The following is a 22,806-nucleotide window of genomic DNA, read 5'->3' as shown; positions in this document are numbered from 1 at the left end:
TTAGAGAACAACATGTATTTAGTCTTGCCCACATTAAGTACAAGTTTTAAACCAACCAGGGCTTTCTGTAAGGCAACAAGTTCAGATTGCAGGTCTAACATAGCCTGGTCAACAGTCGGGGCTATGGCATACATAACAGTGGCGTCTGCATACAGATGAATATTACAAGTTTGAACAGATAGACCAATATTATTTATTCAATATTGGCTCCTGAGCCAGGACTAGCTAATACGTTACCTATTGGGCACAGACGTCAATTCAACATCTATTCCACGTTGGTTCAGTGTAATGTCATTGAAATGATGCGGTAACAACGTTGATACAACAAGCGTGTGCCCAGTGGGTAGGACGCTAGCCCAGTCAAAGCTGCCTCCCCCAATGCAGGTGTAGTTCCTGTTGATTATGAATATGCGTTGCGTATATCTATCCATCATAGTGTCATTTGTTTTCTCCTGACAGAGCTCAAAACGCTTTGGATTCGTAGGCAGTAGGCACAGATGTGATGTGAAAGTGGCCTGGAGTTTCTGACAGGGTGCCGATAGAAAGACGGTGACGAATGATCAGTTCAGAGAACCTCTTCTTTCCCAGTCTGGACCTAGTCAGCCTGCTCAGGAAATAGCATTGATTGGAGACTGGTTTGTGCACTGTTGATCATTGCACTCCTACTTAAGTTTCATTGTTTAGAAAATCCACTTAATCATCAGTAGCCTTCAGGACTCCACTGTAAATGGTGGACTACCCTGACAAGCTCATCCTCTCACCATGGAAATAATTAATTGCCGCAATTTGTCATTGAACGGTATTGTCCTCATCCATATCAACTTGTCATATCATAGACCTGTTCTCAGAATTATTACTGTACTGTGTTTGTGAAACTAAAGTTCCATGAACTGACACATTAACTATGTATGTATGTATGTGTTTTTCTTCTGTGTGTGTGTGTGTGTGTGTTGTTACCACATCCCAACCCCTTGGTAGATAGAGGAACGGAAGTTCAGCGGTGATGCAGCCAACTCGACGGCGTGTGTCTTCATGGTCAACAAGCCCTACGCGCTGACGTGTTCCGTGGTGGCCTTCTACATCCCTCTGGTTCTGATGGTACTGGCCTACCAGCGTATCTATGTGACTGCACGGGCGCACGCGCGACAAATCGGCGTGCTGCAGCGGGCGGGGGGCGCTGCCGCCTCGGCAGACAGCGCCGACCACCAGCGCAACCACCGGATGCGTACGGAGACCAAGGCGGCCAAGACTCTGTGCATCATCATGGGCTGTTTCTGCCTGTGCTGGGCCCCCTTCTTCATCACAAACGTGGTGGACCCCTTCATAAGCTATACAGTGCCCGACCAGCTGTGGGCGGCGTTCCTGTGGCTGGGTTACATTAACTCCATGCTCAATCCCATTCTCTATGCCTTCTTGAACAAGTCCTTCCGCCGTGCCTTCCTCATCATCCTCTGCTGTGGGAGAAAGCGTTACAGCGTCAGGCGGCCATCCATACTAGGGCCAGGGCCCCCCTGCTCGGCCACACAGATCAACGGCTCCACACATGTGCTCAAGTAAGTGCCCTCCTTACCTACGTACCTGAGAGCCACTCTCTCTAACGCTCTACAGCACACAGATACTCTTCAGATGATGTTTGCCTCAGCTTGAGATTTTGTTGTTAATATATTGTTTCCAATGGAAAGGAATGGGGTCTTAGGCAAGTGGATGAACTGTAGCTTACGTGACCATCATGCACCTGCCATAACATTCCCACCATGTTCCAGGACCTGAGTGGCATATGACTTTATTATTTTACACAGATTACCATCTACTGTACAATAGACTGTTTGCTTTCCCGTTAGATTTGGTGAGTTAGAGACTCACGCTCAGTCTCTGTCATGTTGCTTTAGTAGCACATTAAGCTCCTGTGTTATTACATTTCAGTCAATCAAATCAAATCAAATCAAATGTATTTATATAGCCCTTCGTACATCAGCTGATATCTCAAAGTGCTGTACAGAAACCCAGCCTGAAACCCCAAACAGCAAGCAATGCATGTGAAAGAAGCACGGTGGCTAGGAAAAACTCCCTAGGAAAAACTCCCTAGAAAGGCCAAAAACCTAGGAAGAAACCTAGAGAGGAACCAGGCTATGAGGGGTGGCCAGTCCTCTTCTGGCTGTGCAGGGTGGATATTATAACTGAACATGGTCAAGATGTCAATCATCCACCCAACTGTCTAATTTTAGAATTCTCAGACAATAATGGGAAACAACTATAGCTCCGTCCAAACTAAGCATCATTTATTTATCCCCTTTGCTTCATCTAGAGATTTGGCCTGATGTATGTTACAATACATGGCAATAATGCAGAGGGTCACTACTAAACCATTGCAGGACAGGATGTTCTCTCTTTTATTACTTCATTTACCCTATGACCAGCAGTCCCTGCTAAGTCCCAGCTTGCCCATATCTCAGACAAGCAGCTAGTCCTTATGAAGATACAGTCAAGTTGGCTACATTCCACCTCTCAATTGAAGCGCTCTCTCTTAAGGGAATCTCTATCTACTTGTGATGCTGGAGAAGAATGATTGGGAGAGTGTCAAGGAAATAAGGCATCATGATTAATGTGTATGATATTACTACCAATGAATCACTGATGCCCAGCTCTCCTCTCCTAGATCACTACTCTGGGTCATTAGACAGGTAAATGATGGCCATAAACATAGCCATTGTTGGTTAAGGGCTTGTAAGTAACCATTTCAGGGTAAGGTCTACACCTGTTGTACTCTGCGCATGTGACAAATAAAATTTGGTTTGATCATTTAGTCCTTAACTGCTTTTCCCAGACAGAAATCTTACAAAACAAGAGACTCTAATTGCACGATGTACTAATGCAGACGTTATTGCAGGAAAACTAATGTTCCCTACTTTTCACACTTGATGTGTTTATTTTGTTGCTACAGTTAAATGAATGTTATTACTATAGCTGAGAGCTTGTATTAAATCAACAGGAAAAAGACAGAGTAGATATGTTAACTGGCATAATGAAGAAAAACTGCTTCCTTAATATTTCTACAAACTCATAAAGCAAAGCAAATAAGGAACAACAATTATGTTTAATAGATGGGGGGATTCATTGTTTGAATTATTCATAGTGGCAACTAGTTAGCATGGCATGGTTTGTATGAACTCTGTGCTTTATTCATGGTTTGTATGAACTCTGTGCTTTATGCATGGTTTGTTAGTGACATTTAGATGTGTTTCCCTTCGGAGAATGGAGGGTACAGGAGATACAGTTGCAGAGTTTAAATACACATACGTCTGTGTCATCATCGTGCAGCTACTTCCATCTCTCAGGCGAATGGACCTCTGATGTGGTCGGTTAAGAATTCAATCGTTTTTCTTTTGTGCTGTTGTAACATCCAGTTTACACTGGAGTCTAGCCTAAACACAAATACCAAGTCATTTTTCTACAGGAAGGTTGCGGCGTTCAAGGTTGCATGTTCGAAAAACATTCACTCCTGGCAACCCTTTTGTTGCCATAGCAATACCACTGGAATAGAGTTAAGAAACCAAGCATAGTACTGGGCCCTGTGACACCAACTACTTGAACTGGCAAAAGGGCCGAACATTAACAGATAAAAAAAACATAAATCTGTGACATGTATTAACCCCTTACACTCGTGGGAATTGACTTATATGATAGGGCTAAATTGAAATGTTTCTTACAGAAGAAATTTGAAATACATATGCATAAACATTGTAGTAATTGAAAGGAAACAGTTTGGAGATGATGGGAAAATTATTAGACCAAAGATGAGGACAACAGTTCAACTGACACAAGACTGAATCCAAATATGACACTGTTGATTTTATGTGCATTTTACATTTACTGTACTTTTCAGGGCCGCTGGAAAACGTGTGGTGAGGCGGCATTTGCCACAGCACTTTTCAATCAGGTGTGGCAGCGCCAAACCACTTTTGATTTAGTTTAGGGATGGATCAAAATGTACAGAATGGTTACCTGGAGGAAAATGGGGGAGGGTCATGCTTTTTCAATTTCAGTCAAAGGGAGGGTTTAGTATTTTTTAAATCTAGTCCAGGGGAGGGTCATGTAATTTGTAATTGATGAAATGTTAATATGTCTCAACGAGGGCTTTGTGTTGGAGCCTATTTCTTCCTATTTAATAATTAAGAGGTTTAGGCCTACCTGTTTGAGAGACAAAATTAGGCTATAGGCTGCTATATCCATAGATTTGTCGGTTAATTCCTCTACCCACCATGCATTCTGTGAAGGGCTCTGTGGTAGCCTACCTCTGTGAAGGGGCTGTTAAGTTAAAACCAAGACTCACCTTTTTATTAAAGCCAATTGCAAAAACCACAGGTCTCGTTAGCTTAAGATTTTGACGAAAGTAAAATGTGTCCGATTATATCAAGTGATCTATAACAGTGCTTTGGTCCGTGATGCTTTGCTAGAAACAAGCTGTAAAATCCCCTGGAAAGACATGACTCAGATGCAGATGGGAATATCATTTGTTTCGTTTCTTTGACATTCTACAGCCTAGCAGACAAAAAAAATGAAGTAATCTAATTCTATCACTATCAATTGCTTAAGCTATTCACTTTCTGTACAATAAAATATGTTTAAACCCAGACGGGGTTTAAGCTAAGGTAACATATGGAATTGGTCAGACTAAGGATCATTTGATTTGGAATTTTAGGACCCCTTTAGCTATAAAAAATATATATATATATTTACAAATTATTTGATCTAATATTGAATTTGTCCTTTACTGCTATAGCCCATAGAAACACATTTTAAAAAACACATTTATAAATGGAAAAAAAGACAGTCCAAAAATGTATGATAAGGAATAAGGTTTTGAAGTGTCTGTCCTATATCTAGGAGATATAAGAAAGCTCATAAAATATTTTAGATTTTTTGAAGTATTTAACCCCGTATTTTTGTAGGCACAAAACTACTGTACCTTTATACTTCCATTCATGTGTATGGGTTACCTTCAGACGAGTCCCGTGACACTTGTGGGAGTCGTAGAGCAAATCGCCATTGTGTTCGTGAGAGTCTCCCCTTTCCACAGTGGGGTCATAATAGTTTGTTGCACAAACGGTTTGGACGCTACAGACAGACGTTGGCACGTCAACGTTACCAGGGGCGAAAATCTGACATCAACTTTGGAGGGGACAATTACATTAAATTTTCTCAAGAGCAATTCTTGAGGGGGACACCAAAAGTAGTGCTGTAACACATAGCCTACGTTGTAATATGTTAAATGTATATTGAGGAACCATACTTACTACTACTGGATAATTGATAGGTACAGTAGTTAACAGAAGGGTTGTCCCAACTTGTTCAAATGTTTAAATCATCATAATACTACTACTAATAATAGTTATAGCAGTGTTCCTTATCAGTCCAGTATGTCTGCAGGTATTTGTATTTACAACCAGCAATACCAAGAAAAGCCAGTAGGTGGCAATGGTACTGTACACTGTATGGGTGCAGTTTTCGTAAATACAATGAACATGGTGTGATCTCGTCTAAAATAATCTCCATTGAGTAACATCACAAAGTTGTTCTCCGTATTGAATTGACCTTTTAATTTTACTTTTCTGATACATTTATAAAGTCATTAAATATGTGCCACTGGCCTGAGTCTACTACAATAGCTTTACAAGAACAAAAAGCTAAAAATAAGTACAGTTCTAAAAGCAAAATAACTACTTCAATGAATAACCCAAATAAATCAACCAAAATATCCTTCAGTCTGTGTCTCAACTCTTCAAACAGCAGCTATGGACAAGTATGTCACACAAAGTATGACATTTTAAATAAAATAACATGAAATAAATAATTAGTAAGTGTACTGTCATGTATTAAAGCCTCCTGAGGACCTCTGCTGCCTCTCCACTGCTGCTACAGGGGTATTTGTTGTGAAAGAGAGGGATCTGCACTGAAAGAGAATCTATGTTTAGCTCTGGGTACTGATCTAGAGACTCATCCAACTCCCCCGTGAGAAGCGCTCTTTCCAACTTTTGCAGGACCTTTAGACTGTCCTGGTCAGAACGGTCGCCAAACTGAACCTCCACACCATCCAACACAAAAAAATTCTGCCCTATAGTGATCCACTGCTTTGCCAGCAAATCGTCTTGAGTGTGTCTCAATGGATTCAATAGAGTCAATCAATGTTGTTGCTTTCTCATACAGTGCAAGGTAGCTTTCGTCATTTCTCTTGCCCCTAAGAGATAACCGCACACACTCGACTGCAGCCTGCATACCAGAGACAGTCTGAGTTTTCTTCTGCAGTGAAATGTTTAGACATTCAAGCTCTCCAAGAACAGCAGAGGCAAGTGTGAGGGCCAACACAGTCTTGCCTTTGCTGAAGTGCTCGAATAAGCCACTGGCGGTTGAAGCTGTCTTGGATGCAGTTGTTGCCATCTCCTCTAGGCTGCTTAGTACCCGCTCATACTGCCCTAGCACAGCTCTAATAGCAGTATTCCGCACAGTCCACCTCGTTGGACATAGGGGTTTCAGGGTGGTCAGATTTGTATCTTTGGACGTGGCAATTGATTCAAACATGCTCTTAAACTTTCCTGACTGGCCATAGAGGACACCTAACTGATGGACCCAAGAAAGGGAATCCCGGATCAGTGGGGAGGCTGTGCAGCCAGCCTGTGTAATCAGATTACACAGTGTGCTCCACAATGCACATAGAGGGCTAATGGCTGCTGCCTCCTCACAATTGCCTGTGCACCTGTGTATTTTCCTGCCATGTTTAGAGTCACCATCGTAGCTCTGCCCACGTAAGCCAGACATGGGCAAATTGAGCCTCAACAACACATCAGTTGCCACTTTCGCAATGCCCTCGCCTGTTGTCTCCGACACCCTGTATAGCCCAATAAACTCCTTGTGAGGGACAAGGTCATGGTCAACATAACGCAGGCAGACACTCTCCTGTTCAGCACCAGAGACATCTTGAGTACCATCAACAATTACTGAAAATTGTACAATCGGAAGAGACCTAATCTCAGCTGCAATGCCTTGAATGACTGTATTGGCCATGATGTTCAGAATTTCATTCTGTACTCCTAACTACCGGTACCCAAAACTACACAATTAATCAAAACAGCAATACCATTGCCTTAAACAAATCTTAGTTCAGTCACCAGTTTAAGTTGAGAGTGGGGGTATCTATGGCATTTTCCAATTATGTCCCTATTTTACAAGATAACAAAAAAATTAGAACCTTTCATAATGTTGCCAAACAAAGACTCAACAAACTTACCTGAGACTCCCTGTCTCTGCCAGTCTGTCCCTGCATATCTGTCCCCAACTCTGCTGTCTGTGTGCCATCTGTTGCCTGCTCTGCCTAATGACATCAATGTGAAACATTTCTATTAGCATTTCACTTCTTTCTTATGAACATTTTATCAACTAGTCTTTGAGATATTAGGCTACTAGGGTTCTTACTTTGCGTTTTGGTGTACTGAAAAATACTCTGATGTCCGTCTTTTTTCTTTTTTCTGCCATTTTTCTACCTGGCTGGCTACACACACACACAGTGTGTAGGTTATTTACAGTAGGAGATGGGCTTCTATCATCTTATCTTCTATCATTCTATATGGACTTCGATCTAAAAGGTAGCTAGCAAATGTGAAACGGATTAAAATGACAAGAGTTGACAGCTGTATGAGTTCACCATTTACACAACATATGCTGCAACCTTTTGTAATTTTAATAGTTTGTTTCATATTGGCTGGCTTCCAACAATAGCTGAATTTGCAAAGCTAGTGAGCGCCAATTCCGTTTCAGTGGTGTTTGCTATAATCTTTGTTACCCGAGTTAAATAAAGTTGAAAATAAAATAAATAAAAGTTCCCTTGCGACAATTTAGCTTTTGCAACGAGACCATTAAATATATTTAAGACCATTGTCTTAAAATTAGAACCTGTTCAGTTTGGATTTCAGTTTATCGCTAACCTTATCACAGGGACTTTGAAGCACTAACTTACATCATCTGCATGCTGATTTCGGAATAAATTGACGATAGCAAAGATTCCATCTTTGACGAGGCCACATAAATGGAATAGGTACTAGCTAGCTTAATAGTTAATATTTGCGCGCTACCTCTGCATATTCAGCTAGTGTGTGTGCGCGATTGACTGGCTAACCTCACGTCAGTTACGTTCATTGAGTGCCTTTCAGACAGTAGATACGACCTCTCTGTTACGGAGCAAGCTAAGGAACTGGCAGTGGATCAAACCATTGTGAGGCAAAGGGTGGGGGTGTCGCAATCTTTTGAAACTTAAAAACGCGCTATTAAGTGTCTATAATCAGCACAATTGCTTTCATTGCGTATTATTAATATTATTTAAATTACATAGTTATGTTTCAGTGATATATTGGGGGGGGACAAATCATATTTTTCCCAGGATGGGGGGGTCGTGTCCCCCCCGTCCCCCCCGGGATTTCCGCCCCTGAACGTTACCGATTTCAGACGAGTCCTGTGACACTTGCGGGGGTCCTAGAGCAAAACGGACAACACCATCGGGTTTTTGAGAGTCTCCCATTTCCATAGTGGTTATATTAGTTTCAGACGCTACAGATGTTTTCGTGAGAAGACCAATTTTTGCGATGTCTCACTGTCTGACAAACACTTTTGTAGCTAGGCCACCTTCCACCTCAGATGCAGAAGGCCAGAAAGTATTCATACCCCATGACTTATTACATATTTTGTGGTTACTTATATTTTTTTCTAACCCATCTACACATAATAGCCCAAAATGTCAAAGTGAAAACATGTTTTTAGACATTTTTGCAAATAATAAATAAATAATATAAAAAATATGAATTTACATAAGTATTCACTCCCCTGAGTCAATACATGTTAGAATAACCTTTTGCTGTAATCAAAGCTGTGTGTCTTTCCAAACCTGGATTATACAATATTTGCACAATTTATTATTTTTAGAATTCTTCATTGCTAGATAACCATTTTCAAGTCTATTTAATATATTTTAATATTTTTTCCCCCATATATTTTCAAGCAGATTTAAGTCAAAACTGTAACTCAGACACTCAGGAACATTCTCTGTCTTCGTGGTAAGCAACTCCAGTGTAGATTTGGCCTTGTATTTTAAGTTATTGTCCTGCTGAAAGTTGCATTCATCATGCATTCATGGAAAGCAGACTGAACCAGGTTTTCCTATAGGATTTTGATTTTGACTGTGCTTAGCTCCATTCCGTTTCTTTTTTATCCTGAAATACTCCCCAGTTCTTAACAATTACAGGCATACCCAAAACAAGATCCAGCCACCGCTATGCTTGAAAATATGGAGAGTGGTACTCAGTAATGTGTTGTATTGGATTTGCCCCAAACATAACACTTTGTATTCAGGACAAACTTTCGTGCCATGTTGGAAACAGGATTTATGTTTTGGATTATATTTATTCTCTACAGGCTTCCTTCTTTTTACTCTTAGGTTAGTATTGTGGAGTAACTACAATGTTGTTAATCCATCCTCAGTTTTCTCCTATCACAGCCATTAAACTCTATAACTATTTTAAAGTCAACATTGACCTCATGGTGAAATCCCTGAGCGCTTTCCCTACTCTCCGGCAACTGAGTTAAAGGACGCCTGTATCTTTGATGTAACTGGGTGTATTGATACACCATCCAAGTGTAATTAATAACTTCAACATGCTCAAAGGGATTTTCAATATCTGCTTTTTAAATGCCCTTCTTTGCGAGGCGTTGGAAAATCTACCTGGTCTTTGTGGTTGAATCTGTGTTTGAAATTCACTGCTTGACTGAGGGACCTTACAGATAATTGTATGAGTGTGGTACAGAGATGAGGTAGTCATAAAAAAAATGTGTTAAACTACTATTGCACACAGAGTTAGTCCATGCAACTAATTATGTGACTTGTTAGGCACAGTTTTTACTCCTGAACTTATTTAGGCTTGCCATAACACAGCGGTTGGATACTTATTGACTCAAGACATTTCAGCTTTTCATTTTTAATTAATTTGTAAAAAATTCTAAAAACATAATTCCACTTTGACATTATTGGGTATTGTGTATAACACACAATTTCAATTTAATCAATTTTCAATTCAGGCTGTAACATAACCAAATGTTGAAAAAGGCAAGGGGTGTGAATACTTTCTGAAGGTACTGTAGGCGGATGCGGTGGATTGGTTTTATCTCTAGCTTAAACTGACAGATTTTGATGTGGATTTTTGTATTATGTTAATAGACTCTTAAATTAAAGCATACATTTTTCTGTGTCGGTAGACCTTCTCTGTCTGGGGTGGAAAGGTAGGCCTAACTTTTGAATGTACCATGCTCAGATTCCTAATGACGTTTCAGATATAATTATTTGCAAACAGGGACAGTTTCGTTGCAAACAAGATAGGTATTGGAGAAATATGATAAGATGAACATATAGTCCTATCTCTCTGTCCATTTTTAGGCTGTAATATCTGTAATTTGTGTGGTAATTTGTGTGTAAAATCAAACTTGGGCTAATTAGGCTACCTAGACTTTTATATCTCAAATTATTAACTGGAGTTAACCAATACACACAATAGCTGACATAGACTGTGAGTTAGTTTATTATTAGGCCTATAGTTGCACAAGATGCAAACCTGCATAGAGCAAGCTCAGCCCTGTGAGTTTTATTGTCCAATCATGTTGCTTTCTCTGTGTCTGTGTGTCTGTGTGTCTGTGTATATGAAACCGATCGACCATGTGACCTGATTGGGAACACTCTGGTCCCATCATAGCCCATATTAAACCTTTTTACAACAGAATCAGATTAATGACGTCATACCGTATAAGGTCCGGAGTTTTACCTGGTTACGTTACCAGATCAGGAAAAACTACGGGCCCAGATCATTTTTGGGGGCCACTCCACTCTGGGACTTGTGGTTCCACTTTTGTACCTTTCACTGCATTTTTGATAACAAAATCTGAAAATACTCCGGATAAATTCAGCAACGTGATAACAATATTCCTGGAAAATGTGGGGTAGGTGTAACATAAGACAAAACATTTAAAAGGGTTTGAGTGAGAGGACTAACTGGTGTTTTCAAGTGGCCACACACCTCTCCAAAGTGTGCACAGTTCCTAAGTCATTTCAATGCACTTTTATGACTCAAAGAAGTGTCTTTAACTATAAGGTGTTTTTTTTTTTTTGCTCTCCTATCTGTGCCGTTGAGAAACTAGAGCAAGCACACTTGTAGTTGTTTTGTTTGGAACACAACCCTGCCACAATTACTGTTTACACAATCCGAAAACGGTCCTTTCTAAATTGCAATCTGGGTCAGGTGGGCATCATTTGAAAGCGTGTTCTATTGCCGACATGGCTAGCTAAGCTATAAAATATGACATTGGTGTTAGGCTTTCACAATGCAATTCAGGGAAACGGATAGTAATTTTGGTGCGCATAGAAAGGAGTCATGAGCGCGTTCAGGTACGTGTGCCACAGCGAATTGTCTTCACATTAGACAAACAGGCTCATTCTGTTCAGAACAACCCAGGGTTTGACACCATGTCACCTCGTAACTGTACATCAAACATAGTGATCATAAACGTTGACGCTGTATATGACATGAGTTTGATGATATGGGTATGTGAAGTGCACGTTTGGAAGCACGGGTGTTTGGCTTGCTTGAATGACTTCAAAGTGGTATTTATTATAATCCTCAACATCTCACCTTTCAAAATAGAAAGAGTCTTCTTAATTTACAGTATTTCCTTCACTCAGACAACAAAAATGTTCTAAAGTTGCCCAATTAGAGAGAGGGATGGGGGGGAAACTTCTTGTCGCGTGAGGTGCTCAAGTTCATTACGGCAGTAAGTCTAAACCCATACAGTGTTGTGAAGTGCAGAGCAAGAGGTCTGACTTCATTTATAGCAAGTTACTGTACAGCCACTGCGTTCCAATTTAGCCGATTTTTCTGTACCCAAATCTGCCATTTTCAACCTTTATACGTGTACGAGTGTAAAGGGCTACCTCAAGTGTGTAAGATTGTGTGTTTTTGTATGAAGTTATTTCAGAAAACTTGGTTATGGGTACATGTATGTTAATGTACCATTCAAGTAGATATTGAATTTCTAAGTTAAGTGTTTAATGTTTTATAATGCAAAGATATATTTTACCAACTTGGGGGCCTCAGTAAAGAGTGCTATTGTTGAAGGTGATGACAGCCTGTCCGTACTAACAGACCTTAATTGAAAGCATATACATTTTTAGTTTAACAACATTCTCCTTCGCCACCGGAGTCTGTTCTGTAAACAGAACATGTTGAAAGTATCTCCAGATTGAAAAATATAAATGACCATGAAATAATCTACACAATGCCCTCGCAAAAAAATCTTTGTCTTCTGCTTGGAAACTCTGGGTGAACATACATTCTGGAACTGATTTCAAATGGTGGATAATTAGTGTAATAGCACTAATTACCACTCCTAATGGGAAGAAAGGTCATATTGTTGGTCAAGTTTGGTATTTTGTTCTAGATGATTACCTCTGGTACTGTATGCAGTAAAATGGAATAGAACAGCATGAGTGAGCACAGCACAGTCTGCAATTATATGTACTCAACTGAAGGTCAGCGGTAGAAAAATAAACCTATCAAAAAAGATTACATGACTAAGTGATGAATTCCAAATGGGAACAAACTAATGAAATGAAAAATTAACACATTAACTCATAATTACCTTCTGTCTTTTGCAGGTAATCGGGTCGTTCCACCAATTCGATGCCTTTTGAGAAGTGTAACTTGGAAGTACGTAACTTTTGATTTCACCTAATTTTTACATTGTCATAAAGAGCACATGTTTTACTTCATAAAAAAAATGAATTTTGCCATCTTAAGAGGTTAAATAAAAAATGGTACTATAGTAAATGCCTATTAAGTGCCAAATAAAGTAACATGCTTTACCGTAACATGGTTGACCGAAATAGGGTTGACGATTCCATCTTAAATCAACCATAAATCCCCTCGTGACAGGGGGAATGGAAGCTTGTTGTGTGCAATAGGGACTGGCAATTGAATGCAACTTCACAAAAAAATATGAAATTTATAAAACATTTCTAGCCTGTCAATCTATGGGTAACAGGGTTGACCTGTTATGCTCAACCCACAAAGTTTTCCACCACAAAACACCAGGCCAAAAATGGCCAAAAAGACTAGAACCAGCTCACACAATTTTACACTATGATTAGACTATCATATGTTTTTTTTTTTTTTTTTTTTTTTAAGGAATAGTTTCACCATTTTAAAATGAGAGTTCAGTTGACGTATAGTAACAGAGTTCAGCTTAAAATTAGGGACAGACATAATTGAACACTAATCAAATGAAATAAATAATCTTCAGAAATTAATTTGGTCAAGCACCAAAATAACTAGGGCTTTACAATAATGTTGAATCTTTGAAATGTTTTTGATTAAGTGGGTTGAAATCTCCCTAGAAGTAGGGTTGCAAAATTCCAGAAACTCTGATTCCGGGGACCCTCCAACTGGGATTTTGGGCAAAACCAGGGAATTTATTGAAAGCCTTATTTATCATTATTGCATGGAAACTATTCTTAAATACTACTTAATTTAGAATATTTGTACACATAGAAAAAGTGTGATTTATCAAACAATCCTACGAGCGTCATACGCACACCGGTAGGAGATAACCATTGATAAAAATATTAATTGTTTTCAGCCGTAGTGCTCATGCGCTACCTTGGCTACTAGCAGTGGTTGAAAAAGTACCCAATTTTCATACTTGAGTAAAAGTAAAGATACCCTAATAGAAAATTCACACAGTAAAATACTACTTCAGTAAAAGTAAAAAAGTATTTGGTTTTAAATATACTTAAGTATCAAAAGTAAATGTAATTGCTCAAATATACTTAAGTATCAAAAGTAAAAGTATAAATCACATCAAATTCCTTATATTAAGCAAACCAGATGGTACGATTTACTTGTTTTTTTAATTTACGGATTGCTAGCAGCACACTCCAACACTCAGACATAATTTACAAACTAAGCAATTGTGTTTATTAAGTCTGCCAGATCAGAGACATTAGGGATGACCAGGGATGTTCTCTTGATAAGTGCATGAATTGGACCATTTTCTTGCCCTGCTAAGCATTCAAAATGTAATGAGTACTTCTGTGTGTCAGGGAAAATGTATAGGGTAAAAAGTACATGATTTTCTTTAAGAATGTAGTGGAGTAAAGTTGTCAAATATAATTAGGCAAGTAAAGAACAGATACCCCAAAAGGCTACTTAAGTAGTACTTTCAAGTATTTCTACTTAATCTTAAGGATCTCTACAGATCGGTGTCCCACCCATGGAACGGTTGAGCAAACGTAGGCTAATGCGATTAGCATGAGCTTGTAAGTAACAAGAACATTTCCCAGGACATAGACATATCTGATATTGGCAGAAAGCTTAAATTCTTGTTAATCTAACTGCACTGTCCAATTTACAGTAGCTATTACAGTGAAATAATACCATACTATTGTTTGAGGAGAGTGCACAGTTTTGAACTTGAAACCAATTAGGCACATTTGGGCAGTCTTGACACAACATTTTGAACAGAAATGCAATGGTTCATTGGATCATTCTAAAACTTTGCACATACTCTGCTGCCATCTAGTGGCCAATAATAGGCTGGAATAATACATTATGGCCTTTTTCTTGCATTACAAAGATGATGGTACAAAAAAAAATTGTTGTTTTTATCTTTGTATTATCTTTTACCAGATCTAATGTGTTATATTCTCCTACATTCCTTTCTCATTTCCACAAACGTCAAAGTGTTTCCTTTCAAATGGTATCAAGAATATGCATATCCTTGCTTCAGGGCCTGAGCTAGAGGCAGTTAGATTTGGGGATGTCATTTTTTTTTTTAAAGGGGTAGATTCTTAATTAAGTACTTTACACCACTGGCTACTAGCATTTCGAAGCGCCCCTATTTAACCATATATGCTCAAAATCATATCTTTAAAGCCTGTGGGGAATATACAATTCCATACCATGAAATTCTACATAAAATGTTTACGGGACTGAAATAGAGAAACTAGTGTCAGAAATTGAGTACAACCAAAAGGTTTTATTTGGCTCAGTCAATTGTGGTTTGACCAGTAAAAATAAAAAACATAGCTACTGTCGTGACGTTGTATTAGTTAATGTGACGACTGTTGCTCATCGAATGATTAAAGGTTTCTAATTGCGTGATTAAATGAATCAAGCGATTATTAACTCATTAACCTGGGGCACCATGGGAAAATTTGTTTTATTGAGTTTCTATTTCCCAAATGAACTCAAAGAACATCAGAATATCGATTTTACAACAGACGCTAATTAATCCATTTCCTCTACAATCTCATTCTGAACGTCGCATAATCCGGGAATCTGCACGGACCCGGGTCCCACCAATGAGTTCGTACCACACCAATCTTAGTTGATTATTTATTTACTAGAAAGCTAAAATGATGATAAAAGATACACATACACAAAACACAGTCTAGGCTATTGATTAGAACTTAGTATAACGGGCCAACACACTATGGCGCGTGTTACCCAAAATGGGGATTTAAAAGAGAGAGAAAAAGAGAAAGTATACGAGAGAAATATACATTTGGGTGCATTTGTCAGCTATGCTTATTTTAACCCTAGCCTTGCTCCGAACTGCCGCTCTTATGGGTCAGAATATAATGATGTAATTACGTGTTGGAGATCTCCGATGGGAAGCGCCGCGTGGGTCGTTTAGGCTTCTCAATGACACACTTCTCCGGCGCAACTCTCTGGTTGTCCTCACGATGTCAGTGTCCTTTTTGGCTTAGTGGTCTGTTTCCTCGCCCTTGCTCTGGAAGGGGTCTTCTGAGGACAGACAGCTCTGTAGCTCAGAGCTCACAGCGTAGGAATGAAACAGTGTAGATACCACGATTCGATGGAGACTAGGTGGTTCGGCTTGAATTCACCCGCTTAGACACAGCTACTCATCCGTAGCTTGGGTAGAAAAAATATTTAATTGTCTTCAACCTCGTTTTGGGTTCGTTGACTTTTTAGACCTCGGCTGCAGCTTTGGGTCACTTAGTCTGATATGTTACTTCTTAACTCACATGTCTTATACCCTCGGGTCAGAAGTGGGCACAACCGCCTTTAGGGCAATTCTCTGGGCGTACCAAGTTAAGAGGCAAGGTCTAGATTTTACTCAAATCCAAATTTAGGCAACTAACTTCACATTTCATCTTTACCAAAAAATTCTCTTTGATTTGGACATTTTCCACACAACGTACAATGTATAAACATCAGGCATATACTAGGAAAACTCTTAAAGTTACAATGTTTTCGTAATAACGTCATCTATTAACCTTTAATAACAAAACAAAAATGACATACATTTTCATATTCCATCTATCGTCATGACCACCATTGTGGCTGACGGAAACCATTGTTCCAAAGTCGCTTTATTGCATGTTTAATGTTCTGAGGCTGGTTCTCCATAGTGAGAGGACAAAGGAATTTTGTCTGTGGCCCAAGATTTACCATGGGCGTAAGGGGTCATAAAACCCCCACATCTTCATACCCCTAGATCTCTCCTCCTCTGTTGGGGGTGAGAGATAATCTGTAGGGTTGTGGTCTCCTGTAACCTGACCTGATCAGGACAGTAATGACACTCCAAAGACAGGACCATTAGGACATTTGAAGTTGTTTTAGCAATGGCAAATATCCTTCAAATGAGTAGGCAACACGCACCAATATGCCATCCATCCTCAACAGGTCCATCATATAGGCGTACAGGCCAACATTGCTGTTCTGCAAAATGAACGAGTCGCGCGTTCCACCTGGCCACCACATTCAGCAGTGTTTTTTGCACATCACATAACCTATCACCTGCACAATAAGAGTTTTCTCTTTACATAGTTGAACTCGTTTTGGGATGGTGCTTTTATGGCGATGTGGGTGCTGTCTGTTGCTCTGTTCGTATTTGGGAACCCATTGACGACAAATAATTCCTTCTTGACTTCAACCTGTTGTGTGATGGTGTATGGAAATTGTATGTCACAGTTCGTTTTGCTGATGATTGCATCCAAAACATTGGCCCATCGAGGGATGTGAGATACTGATCGGCAAGCTCCCACTGAAAAGTGCCCAAAGCCCCAAGGGTGGATAGCACTTTGATGTGTATCGGAATGGTATGTGTTTACCTTTCTAAAGTAGGTCTTAAATTCTCATAAAGATCCTATAAGATTGGTTTGCAAAAAAAGTCCCACCTGTGTCTAAAATGTGCTCTCTGCGAAATGCAGCTTGTGCCAAATCTTCCAACAGAGCAAGATAAGCCATCTCTCATTCGATTTCCCATTATCTCAGTCTTTTATAGTATTTCTAAAATGGTTTTCCTTTCACACGTGCCTCTAATTTCACAGATTACTGTACTTTATATGGATTATTATCATAACAAATGCATTGATGTGGTCAAATTATATGTAGCCTATCATGATATGCAAGAATTCACAATGGAAATACAATTAAATCAAAAAATTATTTAATTATGACTCACAATTTCATACATTTTCAACATATATTTTCCCGATTCTAAGCTTGACAAGCAGTTCCCATATTCTACCACTCGGCACTGTGCGTACAATTGTGTGGTTAGATTTACGCACACTCTCAAGCAAATGTTCATATTGATAAATCTCACACTTTGCGTGGAAAGGATCCCACACATGGTTTACATACAGATTTGTGCCTACGCATGATTGATAAATGAGGCCCCTGGAATTTTGCAACTGTACCTAGAAGTGGACACAGGGTTGGGGACATGTCAAAATGCAGAATTTTGGCTCTTTATTTAGCAAGCCCTTTATTCATATAAAAAAAATCTGTTTCATTGAATTCTACAGTACATTTGTCTATATTAAAGGTCACTTCATTTAATATATCAGGCTTTTAAAATTCAATATTGGTGCACAATTTCTACTTAAAATATCAAAGGGATGCAACACACTCTTTTTACAGAATGACCCAATTATGCAGAGTAAATTGGAGTAGTTATGAGTAAATGAGAGAAAAAGTTAAGTATCTGACAGCAATAAATGCCAATGGTCTAATTTTTCATGACCTGTTCAAGAGTCATCAGTTTCTCTCTTCTGGGATGCATGGGGTTAAACACTGGTTGGTGTGATCCTCACAGGAGCTGACATGTACCCAGATGCAGGGGTCAGATTCTTATCTACCACAGAATGAACGGGGCACATCTCTCCTCCTAGTCGTCCTTCTCTCTCAGCATGCTCCAACCTCACCTGACTCCTAACCACAAGATCACACAGCTTCCTTTAGTTCTGGAAGTGCATCAGCAGTCACGCCTGATGCACTTCCAGTCAATTGTATGTAAACAAATCGGGAAATGCAGGGATGTGAAGCCTTGACCCTCAGAGTGGTGGAGACAGGCGTACGCCTTTTTGACTCCTGAGTAAAAGCAGATGAAATCGCACCCGCCCACACGGTTATTCAGCTGACCCATTGTGTTAACCCCAATCCAAAATCTACAGGAACATTACAAGCATATTACATTTCTGACAATAAAATCATACATCATACATGTTACAAAATGCGTTGTATTGTAAGAAATCAATTGTTCAGTATAAAATGCTGATATCTGCAATCTGATAATGTGCAATGTGCATCATAGGCTGTTATGGTTTAAATGGGAAAATACAGAACCCTAAAGCCATTGATAGTATCAGACTGTTTTATGTGATATATTGTTATTTTATTACTGCCCAAGCACAACTAATAACATTCATAATATTTTCTTCAGAGTCTACTGAGCCTTTAACTTACCACGTCCTCACCTCGTAGGCCTAGTAGTCGTGTTATTCTCCGAGGAGCCATATTTCTAAGTTATGTCAAGTGAGTGTGGAGACAGAGGCCAGGCCAGACAGTCATCCTGTCTGAGGCGCTAGCAGCCACTGTTTGTGTTGGTTCACGCTCCCTGGCTCCCCTCAGTGTGCCATAAATGACATCTATTATGATTTACATTTTAAGTTAAGCTTTGACTTAATAAGGAAACTCAATCATTTTATGACGTTTTGCTACTTACAATTTCCACCATTACAATATTACAAAATCCACTTCAAAAGGGAGCTGTCGGAGGGATTTTGTGATTGTGTAAACTCATTAGACATTCATCACAGGGACAGCTCTTGAGAGATGAAAATGTTACTTTTTTCACACATTAAAAGACTGTTTCAAAGATGTACTCAGTTGCCCTTGCCTCTCAGTATTGACCCCTATGCATACTTCAACGCTCTAAGGATGTAGGTACATCATTTTTGTTAAAAAAATATATCCAATCTGCCCACGTTTAGGCTATTATAAATATATAAAACCGAAAGGGTTGCTGTTTTTCAGACCTGGAGCAAAGGTTTTGTTGCATTATTCAGTCTACACTCCCACAAGGTGTCTTACCTCGAACAAGGCCTCGTCTTTGACCTGCTCCTTTATTTATATGTGTGAGGTAGAAGAGCGGTTTTTGCGTGATTGTGGTAGAAACTAATCCTTGGCCAAAGTGAGAGTAGGTAGCACATGTGAAGAGGAGGTAAACCACACCGCACCATGGTGCCACATCTTGAACCAACAGCAGTTTTTTGCATCAGCTCCAGGGCTAATAGGGAAGATGTATGGGGCAATTGAGAGAGCAGAGCCAGCAAAGCCCAGTCTGGGCCTACATCTAGCTTCCCTACAATCTACACTGCTACAGCAATGAAAGCTCACCCCTGAGCTTAGCGTTACTCTGGCAGGGGGAGTGTGTAGTGATGCTAAGAAAACATGTACAGTCTCACAGACGCGGGCGCTGCTAGTGAGCACCGGGTGGCATTGCAGATCAGTTTCACTGTGGTGGGGTTTTAAACCCACTCTGTTTAGAATGATCAAATGCCCTTGCGCTCCTCTCATATTGAATACCAAGCAGTCTATCAAATAACATAGACATATTTTCAACAGATATTTGATCTACTGTTTTCCCCAATGTACTGTAAGCTATGGTATATTGGATATAATATATCTCTGGGTTAGAAGTCCCTACCAGATGCAGTGTAAACCCCCCCCCCCCCCGCCCCCCCACCAGCCTCAATTTCACAGATTGCTTAACAGCTCAATCAGGTAGCACATACGACACTTAGCAGCATATTGTATGCAATTTGTAATACACTTCCTATACTTACTCAGTCTGCATCTGGATGATTGGTTCTGGTGGAATGGCTTTGAAACAATGCCACATATATGTGTGTATGTGTCAGGTCTGGACCAGACAGTGTCTGGACAGCGTGGAGAGTCTGTCTGTTTTGTTTTGTTTTGTCTGCAGAAAATAAACAGCGGTAAATACCTTGACAGGATTATGACATTGTCAACTAGCACCAGAATCGCATAGAAAGACATTACATTATGATCACAAACTACACTACATGTTTTCTGATTTAGTAAAGGTATTTATGGGCTAAAGGTAATGTTTAAAGCAACTGGATTTCTGAGTGCGATTTCTGCATCAAGAGTTATAATTAACCTAATTTCTCCTTACCATAACATCAATCAATACTGAACGTTTGTAAGTTTATCCAAGGACCTTCGTCAATTACCATATCATGATTGAGGAACATCAACCAATGTATGTAAGGTTATGAGGACTCAGCCATGTTCCTGACTGGGAAAGGCTCATATCGAAAGAGGTCATGCTCGTAATATTCTTTAGACCGTAGGCTCTATTCTAACAAACCTAACTCAATTGTAAATCTAAGGGCTGGTGGTAGCGCTATAGGTCCGGGGGTGTGTCAAAAATATGATTGCTATTTAAACAGATGGAATTAAGAGCACAATAGCTGGCGGTGGCAGGAAAGGGCTGGATTTTGATTAATAAACAAGTTGTAGGTGTGACAAGGTCTTGACCACTCACTGGCTAATCAAGGCCTTCCATGGCTTAATACTGCATGTGTTCGTCTCAAGTTCTGTAGGTTAATAACGGTCTTTGCATTGTCATCAACTCCAATTTGGCTGGGACCATGGAATATTCTCATCCTAGTCCATTGTAGATTCTCATCCTAGTCCATTATTAAATAGCATAGGCTACAGTGACGTGTGATAGCAAGAGTAAAAATAAACATCCAGTTTGGCTGGGACCAGTAGTAGTAGTAGTCAACATTCTTGTAATTGGTTTTAACGAGTAGCAGGTTAGCGTTTTTCATCATGAATCTTGTTCTGGAGGCAGCTCTACAGAGTGATCATTAATTGGTGCACAGCCATAAAGTCATTAAATCTGATTTTAAACCTAACCCTAACCGTAACCCTAAACTTTACCACACAGCTAACCCTAGTGCCTAACCTTAAATTAAGACCAAAAATCAAATATTTGTTTTCATGAATTTTTACAATATAGCCAATTTTGACTCTACTGCTGGCCTATCCAAGAGAAAATCGCTCAGTTATTCCTCCAGGACAAGACTCATGACAATAAACATCAACATGCCAACAAGTATAGACCTTTACGCATTGCACTTATCCTCAAATAAAAAATACTAGGCTCCCGTAAATTGTATTATTATGTTTGAGGCACGTTCTCAATAAGCAAGACTTAGCCGAGGCATACCGTTGATATTGCGTTATAGAACTATATATTTTTTATATGTTTAGATGAGCTCGTCTTTGGTAACCGGCCAAGAGGCAGTCTTTGAAAATGGGGATGGATACAAGCCGAATGCAATATGCACTGCAGGACCTATGTGAACTGTGAATAATGCAAAAGCATGAAGGCAAAAGCCTCACAAGTAGAGCATTTAGAAACCTTTCATGGATAGGCTACTTGGCTAATGGATGGTCAGGATAAGAAAGACACCAGATGCATTGCTGTTGAACCAGCTTTTGGTAGAGTATGGTAAGGGTAGCCTACTAAGGACTTGATTTTTTTTATCAAATGAAACAATGCTGCTACATACAAGGTTTACAGGCACAAAAAACCCATCTCTTGTTCCATGTGCATATGGGCACTGCATTGCACGTCAAGACTGGTTAGGCTGCGCTTCCATTGTCAAAATCCACGCCATAACCAACCGCGACACTGCTAAATGCCCGCACAGACTGTACGATTGTAGCCGTCTTATGCCACGATTTTGTCGTCCCAGACAAAATGTCCAGGTCGTAAAACGATTGTCGGACATCTTCACTCGTTCAGTGTGACAGGGTCTCGGTCTGACTATTTAAATACCACTATGTGCGGTCGTAGGCTCTGACAAACTTCTGTCAGTTTCCGAAATGTTGAGCCTTTATCGTGTAGTGTGGCTGGTGTTAGTTTCAAGTTTTAATGTCACATGCACAAGTACGGTGAAATGTCTTTCTTGCAAAATCAAAACCCAACAATCCAATAATCAATAACAATGTATTACTAGCAAAAACACACGAGAAATAAGAATAGGAAATATGAAATACACTGAGTAAGTAAGCATACTATATACAGGAAATATTAAGAATATTAAGAAACTCAGTTCCAATACCATATTTACATGTAAGTATAAGATAGACAGAGTAGCAGCAGCTTGCATGTTAGTGGGTGCAGTGGTGGAAAAAGTACCCAATTGTCATACTCGAGTAAAAGTAAAGATACCTTCATAGAAAATTACTGTGAAAGTTATCCAGTAAAATACTACTTGAGTAGAAGTATCAAAAGTAAATGTAATTGCTAAAATATTCTTAAGTATCAAAAGTACAAGTATAAAACATTTCAAATTCCTTATATTAAGCAAAG

General features: G+C 39.5%; 1 protein-coding gene across 1 annotated transcript in view; it reads left to right on the top strand.

Moving 5' to 3' along the window:
* Window positions 1-22,806, top strand: part of LOC106604930 (5-hydroxytryptamine receptor 4) — a 166,155-nt gene that overhangs the window by 113,719 nt on the left and 29,630 nt on the right. Inside the window, exons 6-7 of the mRNA XM_014200070.2 lie at window positions 979-1,553; window positions 12,740-12,791. Coding sequence (XP_014055545.1) covers window positions 979-1,553; window positions 12,740-12,743 — 579 coding nt within the window. The 3' untranslated portion in view covers window positions 12,744-12,791. The remainder of the gene's footprint in view (window positions 1-978; window positions 1,554-12,739; window positions 12,792-22,806) is intronic.

This window comes from Salmo salar, chromosome ssa05, assembly GCF_905237065.1.
Source record: "Salmo salar chromosome ssa05, Ssal_v3.1, whole genome shotgun sequence".
In the NCBI taxonomy this organism is placed as follows: domain Eukaryota; kingdom Metazoa; phylum Chordata; class Actinopteri; order Salmoniformes; family Salmonidae; genus Salmo; species Salmo salar.
This window is presented reverse-complemented; position numbering and strand designations above follow the sequence as displayed.